This window comes from Syngnathus floridae, chromosome 9, assembly GCF_059516105.1.
Source record: "Syngnathus floridae isolate MCC-2025c chromosome 9, RoL_Sflo_1.0, whole genome shotgun sequence".
Taxonomy (NCBI): domain Eukaryota; kingdom Metazoa; phylum Chordata; class Actinopteri; order Syngnathiformes; family Syngnathidae; genus Syngnathus; species Syngnathus floridae.
Genome location: NC_142421.1, coordinates 15,492,466 through 15,508,510, shown reverse-complemented (window position 1 = coordinate 15,508,510; position 16,045 = coordinate 15,492,466). Strand labels below are relative to the sequence as shown.

Genomic DNA, 16,045 nt, shown 5'->3' with positions numbered 1-16,045 from the left:
ACTGAACAACACCATCCCGCACTGAACAACACCATGCCGCACTGAACAACATTATGGCGCACTGAACAACATTATGCCGCACTGAACAACACCATGCCGCACTGAACAACACCATGCCGCACTGAACAACACCATGCCGCAATGAACAACACCATCCCGCACTGAACAACACCATGCCGCACTGAGCAACACCATGCCGCACTGAACAACACCATCCCGCACTGAACAACACCATGCCACACTGAACAACACCATTCCGCACTGAACAACACCATGCCGCACTGAACAACATTACGCTGCACTGAACAACACCATGCCGCACTGAACAACACCATGCCGCACTGAACAACACCATGCCGCATTGAACAACACCATGCCGCATTGAACAACACCATGCCGCACTGAACAACACCATCCTGCACTGAACAACACCATGCCGCATTGAACAACACCATGCCGCACTGAACAACACCATCCTGCACTGAACAACACCATCCCGCACTGAACAACACCATCCCGCATTGAACAACACCATCCTGCACTGAACAACACCATGCCGCACTGAACAACACCATGCCGCACTGAACAACACCATTCCGCACTGAACAACACCATGCCGCACTGAACAACACCATCCTGCACTGAACAACACCATCCCGCACTGAACAACACCATGCCGCATTGAACAACACCATCCTGCACTGAACAACACCATCCTGCACTGAACAACACCATGCCGCACTGAACAACACCATGCCGCACTGAACAACACCATGCCGCACTGAACAACACCATGCCGCACTGAACAACATTATGCCGCACTGAACAACATTATGTCGCACTGAACAACACCATGCCGCACTGAACAACACCATGCCGCACTGAACAACATTATGCCGCACTGAAAAACACCATGCCGCACTGAACAACACCATCCCGCACTGAACAACACCATGCCGCATTGAACAACACCATGCCGCACTGAACAACACCATGCTGCACTGAACAACATTATGCTGCACTGAACAACACGATCCTGCATTGAACAACACCATGCCGCACTGAACAACACCATCCTGCACTGAACAACACCATCCTGCACTGAACAACACCACCCCGCACTGAACAACACGATCCCGCATTGAACAACACCATCCCGCACTGAACAACACCATGCCGCACTGAACAACACCATTCCGCACTGAACAACACCATGCCGCACTGAACAACACCATGCCGCACTGAACAACACCATGCCGCACTGAACAACACCATGCCGCACTGAACAACATTATGCCGCACTGAACAACACCATGCCGCACTGAACAACACCATCCCGCACTGAACAACACCATGCCGCATTGAACAACACCATGCCGCACTGAACAACACCATCCTGCACTGAACAACACCATCCCGCACTAAACAACACCATGCCGCACTGAACAACATTATGGCGCACTGGACAACATTATGCCGCACTGAACAACACCATGCCGCACTGAACAACACCATGCCGCACTGAACAACACCATGCCGCACTGAACAACACCATGCCGCACTGAACAACATTATGCCGCACTGAACAACACCATGCCGCACTGAACAACACCATGCCGCACTGAACAACACGATCCCGCATTGAACAACACCATCCTGCACTGAACAACACCATGCCGCACTGAACAACACCATGCCGCACTGAACAACACCATTCCGCACTGAACAACACCATGCCGCACTGAACAACACCATCCTGCACTGAACAACACCATCCCGCACTGAACAACACCATGCCGCATTAAACAACACCATGCCGCACTGAACAACACCATCCTGCACTGAACAACACCATGCCGCACTGAACAAAACCATGCCGCACTGAACAACACCATGCCGCACTGAACAACATTATGCCGCACTGAACAACATTATGCCGCACTAAACAACATTATGTCGCACTGAACAACACCATGCCGCACTGAACAACACCATGCTGCACTGAACAACATTATGCCGCACTGAACAACACGATCCCGCATTGAACAACACCATCCCGCAGTGAACAACACCATGCCGCATTGAACAACACCATGCCGCACTGAACAACACCATGCTGCACTGAACAACATTATGCTGCACTGAACAACACGATCCTGCATTGAACAACACCATGCCGCACTGAACAACACCATCCTGCACTGAACAACACCATGCCGCACTGAACAACACCATGCCGCACTGAACAACATTATGCCGCACTGAAAAACACCATGCCGCACTGAACAACACCATCCCGCACTGAACAACACCATGCCATATTGAACAACACCATGCCGCACTGAACAACACCATGCTGCACTGAACAACATTATGCTGCACTGAACAACACGATCCTGCATTGAACAACACCATGCCGCACTGAACAACACCATCCTGCACTGAACAACACCATCCTGCACTGAACAACACCACCCCGCACTGAACAACACGATCCCGCATTGAACAACACCATCCCGCACTGAACAACACCATGCCGCACTGAACAACACCATTCCGCACTGAACAACACCATGCCGCACTGAACAACACCATGCCGCACTGAACAACACCATGCCGCACTGAACAACACCATGCCGCACTGAACAACATTATGCCGCACTGAACAACACCATGCCGCACTGAACAACACCATCCCGCACTGAACAACACCATGCCGCATTGAACAACACCATGCCGCACTGAACAACACCATCCTGCACTGAACAACACCATCCCGCACTAAACAACACCATGCCGCACTGAACAACATTATGGCGCACTGGACAACATTATGCCGCACTGAACAACACCATGCCGCACTGAACAACACCATGCCGCACTGAACAACACCATGCCCCACTGAACAACACCATGCCGCACTGAACAACATTATGCTGCACTGAACAACACCATGCCGCACTGAACAACACCATGCCGCACTGAACAACACGATCCCGCATTGAACAACACCATCCTGCACTGAACAACACCATGCCGCACTGAACAACACCATGCCGCACTGAACAACACCATTCCGCACTGAACAACACCATGCCGCACTGAACAACACCATCCTGCACTGAACAACACCATCCCGCACTGAACAACACCATGCCGCATTGAACAACACCATGCCGCACTGAACAACACCATCCTGCACTGAACAACACCATGCCGCACTGAACAACACCATGCCGCACTGAACAACACCATGCCGCACTGAACAACATTATGCCGCACTGAACAACATTATGCCGCACTAAACAACATTATGTCGCACTGAACAACACCATGCCGCACTGAACAACACCATGCTGCACTGAACAACATTATGCCGCACTGAACAACACGATCCCGCATTGAACAACACCATCCCGCAGTGAACAACACCATGCCGCATTGAACAACACCATGCCGCACTGAACAACACCATGCTGCACTGAACAACATTATGCTGCACTGAACAACACGATCCTGCATTGAACAACACCATGCCGCACTGAACAACACCATCCTGCACTGAACAACACCTTTCCACACTGAACAACACCATGCCGCACTGAAAAACATTATGCCGCACTGAACAACACCATGCCGCACTGAACAACACCATGCCGCACTGAACAACACCATGCCGCACTGAACAACACCATGCCGCAATGAACAACACCATCCCGCACTGAACAACACCATGCCGCATTGAACAACACCATGCCGCACTGAACAACACCATCCCGCACTGAACAACACCACCCCGCACTGAACAACACGATCCCGCATTGAACAACACCATCCCGGACTGAACAACACCATGCCGCACTGAACAACACCATTCCGCACTGAACAACACCATGCCGCACTGACCAACACCATGCCGCACTGAACAACACCATGCCGCACTGAACAACACCATGCCGCACTGAACAACATTATGCCGCACTGAACAACACCATGCCGCACTGAACAACACCATCCCGCACTGAACAACACCATGCCGCATTGAACAACACCATGCCGCACTGAACAACACCATCCTGCACTGAACAACACCATCCCGCACTGAACAACACCATGCCGCACTGAACAACATTATGGCGCACTGAACAACATTATGCCGCACTGAACAACACCATGCCGCACTGAACAACACCATGCCGCACTGAACAACACCATGCCGCACTGAACAACATTATGCCGCACTGAACAACATTATGCCGCACTGAACAACACCATGCCGCACTGAACAACACCATGCCGCACTGAACAACACCATGCCGCACTGAACAACACGACGTCGCACTGAACAACACGACGCCGCACAGAACAACACGACGCCGCACAGAATAACACAATACCGCACAGAACAACACAATACCGCACAAACAGTTTTAGATAATATTACGTCGCAGTCATGTGACGCGGACATGACGTCAATAGGCGGAACTCACGGCAAAATTATAATCCGTGGGCGTGGCTTACAACAGGAAGTAGGAAAGCGGCAGTTCTGGCAAACAAGACACAGCGGTTAGTAACACGATGACTAACAAGGCAAATATTTTTGTTTTCAGCTTGCAACTTGACCGTCTAGAGCGTACAAGGTAATTACAACTGTTTTTTTTTAGCCCTGAAAAGCGAGGAGTGTGGCGTTTGGGAGGAATGTCGAACTCGGCGTCTGCTTCCAGCCACAGACGCCAAATTTCGACGATTATTTCGACTGGTCAACGGTTGTAAATTATTGCGTTGACTAAAAACTTTATTTAACTCTACTCTTAACTTTGCCGTTTCAGATATGCGGGTATTACACCGCGGAAATGACGTCAATAGGCTGAACTCTCGCCAAAATTCAAATCTGTGGGCGCAATGGCCTTGAGCGAGACACCGGATACAAACACGACGATTATCAACAGAAATATCTTTATTTTCTGCTTGCAAGTGGACCGTCTAGAGCGTACACGGTAAGTACAACTCATTGTGTTTAAAAAGATTTACGTTTGTGTAGTTTGCGTTGCGTTGTATCTGTGAATGTTGGTTGAGGCTAAATGTTAATGTTTAATTTCATTCCTTTAGGTTCCACGGTGTTTGTTGGCTGTATGTTTTCCACTGCAAGAAGAGGCTCGTATCATTGACCAGCAGGAGCTACAATGGTGAGTACCCCTTTCGTCTTCCATTTATGTTAAACACTTCCTATTTCATGTCTAACAGTACTCGATTTAACAAATAACCATAAATAAATACAGTGTGGGCAGTCACGTTAACATATGTGATTATCCTGCCTAATATGTTTATCACAAATATGTCACTAATCACTAATATGTTTATTTGTTTATCACAACACCTTTGGACCTTCAGCAATTGATTATTTACCTTCATCTACATAGAGACAGAACGATGGTGTCTTAAACATCTCATTCATTTCACCAAATAACTTCACGCAGGTGGATAACGGCCGTCTCGGTCACGCTATGTTGCGTGATGCAGTTTTGAAGAACCAAATGCATTTATTCAATGAATAAGTCAAGCTAGTTCTATGTTTATGATGTTGTAAGTTACGGTACCGATTGAAGTTGAGTTCGAAGCCAGTGGAAAACAGCGCTGCGTTTGTGCTCTCCAGGTACAAATGTTGTGATCTCTGACTGACGACCGGGCGAGACTCGAGTAAGAGATGTCCAAACGAGCTCCGGCAGGGCGGGCCAAGGCGGAGCGAACGGACGCCCTTCAGGCCGCCAATGACGAGCTGAGAACCAAACTGATGGACGTCCAGTTAGAACTTCAGCAGGAGAAGAACAAGGTGAAAACCTCAACAGACAGACACTGCCTGCCTCCCTGCCTGCCTCCCTGCCTGCCTCCCTGCCTGCCTCCCTCCCTCCCAGTTTTCCCGATGTAGATTAGACATGCGTGTGCCATGACTGTGTCAGCCTACATCAACAAATGCACCGAGGACGTCAGCACCACTAAGAATATCATCACCCGGGGCAACCAACGACCCTGGATGACTGAGGAGGTACGTCAAACGCTACGAGCGCGGAACTCTGCCTTCAAGTCTGGCGACAAGGAGACACTGAGGACAGCGAGAGCCAACTTGAACCGTGCCATCAGGATAGCGAAGCGAGACCGCAGTCGAAAATTTCAGGATCGTTTCCACGACGTCAAAAACATCAGGAGTATGTGGCAAGGCATACGGGCGATTACAGACTACAACTCACCCTCCCCCCCCCCGGTGGGTGTAGTTGATGCTGACTTTCTAAATGGTCTAAATAACTTCTTTGGGAGGTTCGAGGCACTAAACGGCACTCCAGCAGTTAAAACTGTCCCCCATCAGGAAGAGGAGGTACTCTGCCTTGACTCCGCCGATGTGTTGAAGACCCTGAGGAGAGTCAACCCCTGTAAGGCCCCTGGCCCCGACAACATTCCTGGGCGTGTGTTCAGGGAATGTGCAAGTCATCTGGCTGGGGTCATCACAGACATTTTTAACACCTCGCTGGGCCAAGCCACAGTGCCGGCGTGCTTTAAGACTGCCTCCATCATTCCGGTGCCGAAGAAACCTCAAATCACCTCATTTAATGATTACCGGCCTGTTGCACTGACTCCGGTTATGATGAAGTGCTTCGAAAGGCTGCTTAAAGGTCAACTCGTTTCCAGACTCCCCCTATTATTTGACCCGTTCCAGTTTGCCGACCGGCAAAACCGCTCCACTCAGGACGCCATCTCCTCCGTTCTTCACCTGAGCCTGGCTCACCTGGAGGAGAAGAACACCCATGTGCGGAGGCTGTTCCTGGACTTCAGCTCAGCGTTTAACACCATCATCCCACAGCATCTGGTAGGAAAATTGGAACACCTGGGCTTCAACACCCCCCTTCGCAACTGGCTGCTAGACTTCCTCACCAACAGACCTCAGTCAGTCCGGGTCGGACAGAACACCTCTGATGTCATCACCCTCAGCACAGGCTCCCTTCAGGGCTGCGTCCTGAGCCCCCTGCTGTGCACCCTGATGACACACGACTGCGTCCTCAGGTTCACCACCAATCACATCGTGAAGTCAGCAGACGACACAACGGTGGTGGGGCTCATCAGAGACAACAACGACCTGGACTACAGAGAGGAGGTGGAGCAGCTGGTGGGCTGGTGCAGAGAAAACAGCCTGATCCTGAATGAGGAGAAGATGAAGGAGATCATCGTCGACTTCAGGAAAAAACAGCCTCACCACGCTCCACTGATCATCAACAGCTCAGCTGTGGAGGTGGTCAGCACCACCAAATTCCTGGGGGTCCACATCACAGAAGACCTCACCTGGACTATGAACACTACGGCACTGGTCAAGAGGGCACAGAAGCGCTTGTACTTCCTGCGGAGGATGAGGAGAGCCCACCTGCCCCCACCCATCATGAGGACGTTCTACAGGAGCACCATAGAGAGCATTCTGACAAGCTGTCTCTCTGTGTGGTGTGGAGGCTGCACCGCCTCCGATTGGAAGAACGTGAGGAGAGTGGTGAGGACAGCAGAGAGGATCATAGGGGCTCCTCTTCCCTCCATTCAGGACATTTCATCTCAGCGCTGCATGTCCCGTGCCCGTAACATCATCAATGACCCATCACACCCCCACCATGGACTGTTCTCCCTGCTGCCCTCTGGGAAGAGGTTTGCAGCATCCGCTGCAGGTCCACCAGGTTCTGCAACAGCTTTTTCCCTGCTGTCATCAGACTGTTGAACACTAGAACTGTTGAGCTCTAAACTGAACTCTGCATCACACATTCACAGAACTGTACTTTATGACACTACAGACCTCTATCTTGCACTATCTCGCACTACCAACTTTACTGAACTTGTATAAACCCTTTAAATAGAAGTTTAATACATGGTTTAGCATTCCTCTGCACACTCTTGAATACTGTTTTGCCTACTTGCACTATTGCATAATTATCACTGCTGCACTTTATACTTATTTTTAATATATATATATATATATATATAGTATATATGTATATATATATATTTTCATAGGATATGTTACTTCTATTCAACTGCAATATCACTACTTTGTTGTAAGACGTATGCAACGGAATTTCGTTTTGTATGCACCATGTGCAGACAAGATGACAATAAAGTTTGTCTAAGTCTAAGTCATGTCAGGTCAGCTGTCTGGAGAGAGAGAGAAGTCAGGACCTGCGGGCGGAGCACCACCGTGCCACCGCCGCCATGACGGAACTCAAAAGCAAACTCCATGAGGAGAAGCAGAAAGAGTTAGCCATTACCAGGGAGACATTACTGCGGCAGCATGAAATGGAGCTGATGAGAGTGATCAAAATCAAAGATGGAGAGATCCAGCGACTGAATGCCTTGGTCCTCAGCCTGAGGGACGGCTCCATGGACAAGGTGATCCGCTCTATCCGTGTCTGACTATCCGCACGCCACGTCGGGCTTCGATGCGGCCGCTACCGTATTGTGTAGCTTGTCCCCAGTAAGCGTCGCGGCGCTCCGTTGCGGTCTCAACGGCCCGGTGTGGCGCAATGTCTGCTCAGGTGAGGAGGGGGGGCGCTTTGCTGGCGGAGGTGGAGGAGACGCGGCGGTGTCGGGAGACCGAGCGGTGTCGCCTCCACCAGGAGCGCGGAAGAAGCCCTGGCAGCGGCCCAGCAGGCCTGGCAGTCCCGAGCGGCCGAGCTCCGATCGGCTCATCACCAGCATCGGGAGGAGCTGAGCCGAACCAAGAGAGACTGCGAGAGGGAGATCCGCCGACTGGTAGGACTGATCAGATGCGCGGTGCGTGGCTATGTTCCCAATTTCGTTGTATACCTGCAGTGCAATGACACCTAAGGCATTCTATTCTATTCTATTTCACAAGAAGAAAATGTCCGGTTGCTCGCTTCGCTTTTGTCACAGCAAAGGTGTTGTAGTCGATTCAAGAAAAAAATTGGCCGGTTGCTCTCTTTGTTTTTGTCACAATTCTGGCAAATGAGTTTGCCCGCCTGCCTGAGCGCTCCCCGTTTGTACATCCAGACGGATGAGATCAAGCTGAAAGACAGAGCGGTTAGTGTTTTGGATGAAGCCCTGGGGCCGGCCACGTCCACCGCCTTCAGCTGCAGACTCAGGCTGCCGAGCAGCAGATCGCTGCCCTGAGGGATTCCCAAAGGGCGGGCCTAAACTACCCTGGAAGTGGGGTCAACGCCGCTACTAGCAATCCTCTTCATTGCGTAAGCCACCTCATCACACACTTGCAGTACGCATGACTTAGTTCGTTGCTGGAGGAAGGTAGCACAAAAACAGTTTTGAACTTTGAACGAGTGCTTGTGTGTGTGTGTTGCGGGGCGTTTTCAGTCTCAGGAGGATCGGGACACGCGACGGTTTCATCTGAAAATCGCTGAGCTCAGCGCAGTCATCAGGAAACTGGAGGATCGAAACGCCCTGCTTTCTGAAGAGCGCAATGAACTGGTAATTTATTGACGGCACGCTTGAAGGTTTGCGCTACGTTTGATGCGCGCCATCCAGCGAGGCACCCATTGCGCTTGCTTATTAGTTGAGCGGCGCGGCGAGTCGGTTGCCTGGTAGATGTCTTTTATTGGGAGCCAAAGCCACGATTCCGTTCAAACCGATGCAAAAGGAATGGATACGTTCTGGCCCGCGTGTTGTGCGTCTTTCACATCCCGCACTTCATGCTTGCAGCTAAAGCGACTGAGAGAAACAGAAAGCCAGTTTCTGCCACTCCTGTACAAAAACAAACGCCTGAGCAGGAAGAATGAAGAACTCTCGCTGGTGCTGTGTCGCCTTGAAAACAAAGTGCGCTTTGTCACCCAGGAGAACGAGGAGATGGCAAGCTTGGTAAGTCGACGCGGACAACGGCGGCGTGCCAACAGAGTCCACTGCATTTGTGTTCCACAGAGAAGGCCTAGTTCGCTCAATGACCTGGACCGCGGTTGCGGCCAGCAGGACGGTGAAATGGAGTTCCTTCAAGTTGTGGAGCAGCGGCACATCATCGACGACTTGTCCAAGGTCTTCAGGCAGGCGACTCGGTGCACGTACGGCAGCGCCGCGCTCGCTCGCTGTCGCCAGGAAACCTTTTCCGTCCAAAGCTTGGCCGGCGGCCGCCATCCAAAAAATTGGCCCCTTAAATTCCGACCTTTCAAGCAGGAGCATTGTGCGCACGCGTTTGAACACGCTTTAGACTTGTTTTGCCGTTTTCAGCAGCTCAAAGCTCCCGTTTTGTCAGCGCCTTTGCCACTCGCTGTGCGCTGAAAACGACGGACTTGCCTGGCTGCTCAGCCCGTCAACCATGAGCCGCGAGCGCGACGTCATTGTCCGTAGGCAGCTAGTGGCAAAATGCACCCTGTTAGAGTTGCGCTCGCTCCAACTTATTTTGCAAGAACCACACGGGAGACAAGTAAGTTCTTTTGGACACCTGCAGGTGGAGAGTCCATCCGTTGTACGAATGAAGTCTGACTCTCGGCTCCTGCACGAGCATTTTAATTAAGAGAAACAGGGTGGGTGTAAGAGTGGATTGAATAGAGGAAGCCCTTGACCTCTAGTCAAAACATAGCAAGGGGTGTTTTACGACTTTGTGTAGGAAGGGATAAGCGATAGGGATAAATAAGGGATAAATAATATTATTTATTACAGGTCGCAGTCAAAGTCAAAGCAACACAATGATACGATAAAGATAATCTGGAAAACCCTGACACACCCTGTAGTTGTCACTTTTGGAAAAGACGAGCGTCCCTCCAATCATCGCCGGTGACGTGTTTTTCAGGCTCTGGAGACAGGAGCTCATGTCAGAAATGTCATTGTGAGTCGCGTTTGTTTCTGCGCCGGAGCCGTTCGTTCCCTTTGCATCCAAAGAATCTCAAAGGCGGATTATTTGTGTCGACAGGAGAGAGATTTGCTGCTACGATACCGACGTCGAGAATCTCTGAGGAGGAACAAAGCGTGAGGTCCTGCAAGGTGAGTCTGTTTGTTTGCGGCTGCTTGGTGTTGCGCAAGATGAAATGGCCTTTTTCTCGCTATCGTTCCTCTCGTCGATTCATCGTGAGGTGTCGCTTCAGTTTGTTCAGAGAGATGTTTGCTTCCGCGCCCGCAGGTCATCGAAACATTTTACGGCTACGACGAAGACGTGTTGGTGGACTCGGACGGATCGTCCTTGTCTTTTCACACCGACAGAACCCCCGACACGGAACCCGAAGAGGTAGCCCGCCATTTCTGCCAGCGTATTGGCACCAAACATTCCTCTTCAGCCTGGAATCGGACTCGTCTTTGCGTCGCGGGTGCTTTGTCGCCGGTCTGACTGATTCTGGTACTAGTGCTGTGTTGCATTGGTGTGTGCATGAAGAGGCGGAGCTTCGCTACCGCCAGCTGACGCAAGAATATCAAGCGCTGCAACGAGCCTACGCTCTGCTAGCCCAGACCAGCGAAAGGGGACTACGACGCCGAGAAGGAGATCAAGGTGGCGCCCCTTCCCGCAACCCCCGGCCGGGTCGCAGCCTCCCCGTTCTCACCCAGCCTCGGGTGTTCTCTGGTCTGAAAGGAGGAGGAGGAGCCTCCCTCCTCCTCCTTTCAGACCAGAGAAAAGCTGATGGTAGAAATGGGTCACTATCAAAGCAGAGTAGCAGATCTGGAGTCAGCGCTGAAGCAACAAGGACAGGTAAGCTCATCAATGAGCACACCTTTTTCTCAGACAAAATAGCTACATTCTTCAGTCACTCATCCGTCTGGCATTACTGGACCAACCCCCCCCCCCCCCCCCCCCGAACGTGGCTGGGAAAATGCGGAGAAAAGCAAATGTCATTTTCCAGTCAACCAAAGAATTTGTGGATGAAAATGACACAACATTCCAAAGCTGTCCACGCGTTTGTCTCTTCTAGAATGTCAAGTGGGTGGAGGAGAAGCAGCTGCTGCGTCAGAGCAATCAGCAGTTGGCCGAAAAGGTGACGGAAAGAAAGGCGCTGGGCGGAGTCGCTTGGCGTCACACCTGTCGGGAAGCCCCGCAGATGAGGTCTGACTGTCTTTTCAGGTCAGGCGGATGGAGGCGGAAGAAGCGCGTCTGAAAGAGCACATCCAGGATATCCGAGACCAAAACGAACTGCTTGAGTTCCGCATCCTGGAGCTGGAGGTGGGAAGACTCGCACAAGCGTGTTGAGGCCAGAGATGTGACGGACGGACGGACGGACGGACGGATGCATGCCTCTGCCTTTCAGGAGAGGGAGTGGCGCTCCCCCGTCTTGAACTTTCTGCAAGTCCGTTTCCCAGACGGCCTCAGCCCTTTGCAGATCTACTGCGAGGCCGAGGGCGTGAGCGTACGTAAGGCGTCCCTCGCAACCCTAACCTTAACCCGAGGTCCCAGAACACCTTACATTGCTCCTTGCGCCTTTCCCCCGGACATCGTCATCAGTGATCTGATGAAGAAGCTGGACATCCTGGGCTATAACGCCGTAAGTGTATGTCGAACTCCTTATGTTCGCACTCCACGAGACTCGGCGGCTCAAATGTGACTTTTGGAAGGCTTTGCGCTGAAAGAAGCTTGTTGACGCTGTGCCTTTGGGCTCTTGCAGAATCTCACCAACGAGGAGCAGGTGGTCGTGATTCACGCCAGGACCCTTCTCACCCTAGCCGAGAAGGTAACGCGCACGTCCACGCACGCTCTCGCATTCTGCTTATGTGACAGCAGCCTTTCCTCAGTGGTTAGAATACATCAAAGTGACCAAGTCAGCACTTCAACAGAAGATGTTGGACATTGAAAGTGAGAAGGTAGACAGACACGCGACATCAGCCAAGGGGAACTCCGGCAATGTGCCCCAACAATTCTGACCTTGAGCTGTGCTAGGATATGTTCTGCAAGCAGAAGGGCTACCTGGATGAAGAGTTGGACTTCAGGAAGTGTTCCATGGACCAGGCTCATAAGGTAAGCCGCCCTCAAATCTCCCGCCGGACCACTGATGGACGAGGATTGCGGCCCAGAGGATCCTGGAGCTGGAGGCCATGTTGTACGAGGCGCTACCGCAGCGGGACTGCCCCGCCACGGACGGCGAAAAAGCCAGCCACGCTGGCGTGAATGACGTGCTGACGGCGGATCAGAGAGAAGAGCTTAGGAGCGCCGTGGACCAATGGAAGCGAGCCCTGATGTGCGAGTTGAGGGAGCGCGACGCTTGCATTCTCCAAGAGAGAATGGATCTGCTGCACAGCGCGCAACAGGTAAGGGCCCAAAGCCAGCCCGGCACTTACTTGCACGCTTACTGGCTTTTGAATGCCACTTTCCATTTGTCCGTCCTAGAGGAACAAAGAGCTGAAAGAATTCATCGAAGCTCAGAAGAGACAAATCAAACAATTGGAGGAGAAGTTTCTGTTTCTCTTTCTATTCTTCTCCTTGGCCTTCATTCTGTGGCCCTAACACCAGCTGGTGAGTGAGCTCCAGCGGCACCGCACTCGACACCTCCGATACACTGCCAGCCGGTCTCAGACGTTGGCAGACGCTCCGATGCCAACGTATACCCCCCGCCACGGTGACAGAGGCACCGCGTCACACCGGCGCTCATCCAATCAGAAGGCAGGAAAAGCAAATTCACATGCAGGGCACTTTTGAACCAGAAGAGAGCGCCACAAAAAACGGTTGTTGCCCCAAACGCGCACTAAAAAGGGTCAGAATAACAAGAGTCCCACTGGCCAGCCGGGGCCACCCGTCCAGCTGTTTCTTCAGGGGGGAAAAAAATTGGAGTCACCGGTGAGTACATTTTGCATTTAGCTCTGCTTTTCTGCTTCTGTCTTCAAGTGTGTGGCATCCTGCGATCAAAGATTCAGCCAACCCCAAAGCGGTTGACCTCAACGTCCCACCACCATGCCTACCAGAGCAGGTGACGTGATGCTTTGGACATCCTTCCGTCTCAGATGCCCAAAAGTACTCTTTGCCACATCTGCGGCAATACGGTGTCTTTTCAAAGGTGCAAATAAATCCAGCGTTGGCGGAACACGCACGTCTTCGGTTTTTCCCGCTTTGTTTGTGTGACAGCTGTTGTGAAAATTTTATACAAATAAAGTTGTATAGTACAGGTTTGGCCAAGCCGCAACTCCCGAACCGCATGCGGCTCTTTTATGTTCATATCAACATTTGTGTGTGTGTGTGTGTGTGTGTGGGGGGGGGGGGTTGTGCGTGTTGGCTTCACTTGAGTTCAATTTGGTATTTTGGTCAAAAGCGCATGTGGTGAAATTCCACAAAGTAGGATGGGCAAACACATTTCTTTAAACTATGAGTGTCAATTGGGCTCTCGAAATGGCAGGGAAAAGATGCACAGCAAAACGAAAATACGTAGATGAACACAGGACGTTTTAATCAGAGTGGGAAAGTTTCTATTTTTTGTTGAACGTGATGGCAAACCATTCTGCCTGATATGTCAGACCTCAGCGCATTTCAAAGATTCAAATCTTCAGCGCCATGCACTTCAGCTCACTCCATGCTAACATTGATCAGGCGTCGAACCCGCATCATCATGCTTAAGAGGTGGCCATGCTAACCAGTGCGCCATTATGTCAACGCATAATAACTAAGTCTACTGGTCAAAACAGCGGTTACTATATGACGTCGCTACGTCGTGGTCACGTGACGCAGACAAGACGTCAATGGACGTGGGCAGAGTTAACTTGTTTAAAAGGGAGTAGGCAGAAGAAATATTTAATTTATTTAAATCTATTTTGAGTGCACACCATTATGCCAATGCATAACAACTGTAAATCTACTAAACAAAACAGCGGTTGCTATATGACATCTGCCACGTCGTGGTCACGTGACATACGTGACGTCGATGGGCGTAACTTTCGCCGGAATTCAAATCCGCGGGGAGAGTTAACTTGTTTAAAAGAGAGTGGGCAGAAGAATTATTTAATTTATTTAAATCTATTTGGTGTGTGCGCCATTATGTCAATGCATAACAACTGTAAGTCTACTAAACAAAACAGCGGTTGCTATATGACGTCTGCCACGTCGTGGTCACGTGACGCGGACGTGACGTCGACGCCTACTTTACATCCCACCGATCACAGGACCCCTCGGCTGCATAACCGTGCCCCCTTCCCAACCAATCGGATTTGCTATACGCGAAAACGACGCCAATGGAAAGAGCTTCCGCCCAAATTTAAATCCGTGGGCGTGGCTCGCAGCAGGAAGTAGGAAAATGGCGGCGATGTTGACAAAGACACAGCGGATGGTAACATACGACTAACAAGAGAAATATTTTTATTTTCTGCTTGCAACTGGACCGTCCAGAGCGTACACGGTAAGTACAACTCATCGTTTTTAAAAAGAAGTACTTTTGTTGCCCTGAAAAGCGAGTGAGCGTGGCGTTTGTGGGGGACGTCGAATTTTGACGATTCTTTCTGGTCAACGGTTGTAAATGATTGTGTTGATTAAAAAAGAAAACTTGATGTAACTCTACTTTTAACTGCCGTTTCAGATAGATTTGGAATTGCATCACATCCAATTTTGCCTAGAGCGTACACGGTAAGTAACACTCGTTGTGTTTAAGGAGATTTACGTTTGTAATAGCAGAAGTGTAGCCGCGTTGCGTTGTACGTGTGAATGTTGGTCCGGGCGAAATGTTAATGTTTAATTTCATTCCTTTAGGTTCCACGGTGTTTGTTGGCTGCAAGTTTTCCACTGCAAGAAGAGGCTCATATCATTGACCAGGAGCGAGCTACAATGGTGAGTAGCCATAACATTTATGTTAAACACTTCCTATTTCATGTCTAACAGTACTTGATTTAACAAATAACCATAAATAAATACAGTGTGGGCACTGAAGTTAACATATGTGATTATACTGCCTAATCTGTCACCGAGTAGATTGTTGCAAAGTAATATAAGATCCAAAGTTGTAATTCAGAATAGTTTTCAAAAGAAGGCCATTAGAATTATATACAAGTCTGATTACCCTGAACAAGCTATTAATTAAATCACAAATTCTTCAATTCAAAGATTTGGTAGATTATCAGACAAATAATGTCTAACAGTAATTGATTTAACACATCACGATAAGTA

General features: G+C 50.4%; 1 protein-coding gene across 2 annotated transcripts; it reads left to right on the top strand.

Annotated features, from left to right (window-relative positions):
* The first annotated feature begins 12,903 nt into the window (after positions 1–12,903).
* On the top strand, positions 12,904–14,081 carry LOC148393669 (janus kinase and microtubule-interacting protein 3-like). 2 transcript variants are annotated; one of them, XM_088385737.1, is made up of 3 exons: positions 12,904–13,212; positions 13,292–13,417; positions 13,787–14,081. In XM_088385737.1, exons 1-2 carry the CDS (start codon positions 13,000–13,002, stop codon positions 13,406–13,408), a joined length of 330 nt encoding a protein of 109 aa, XP_088241863.1. In that variant the 5' UTR covers positions 12,904–12,999; the 3' UTR covers positions 13,409–13,417; positions 13,787–14,081. The 2 variants fall into 2 exon arrangements, with proteins under 2 accessions (XP_088241863.1, XP_088241862.1); XM_088385736.1 differs by having other exon boundaries at positions 13,292–14,081.
* Positions 14,082–16,045: the final 1,964 nt, after the last annotated feature.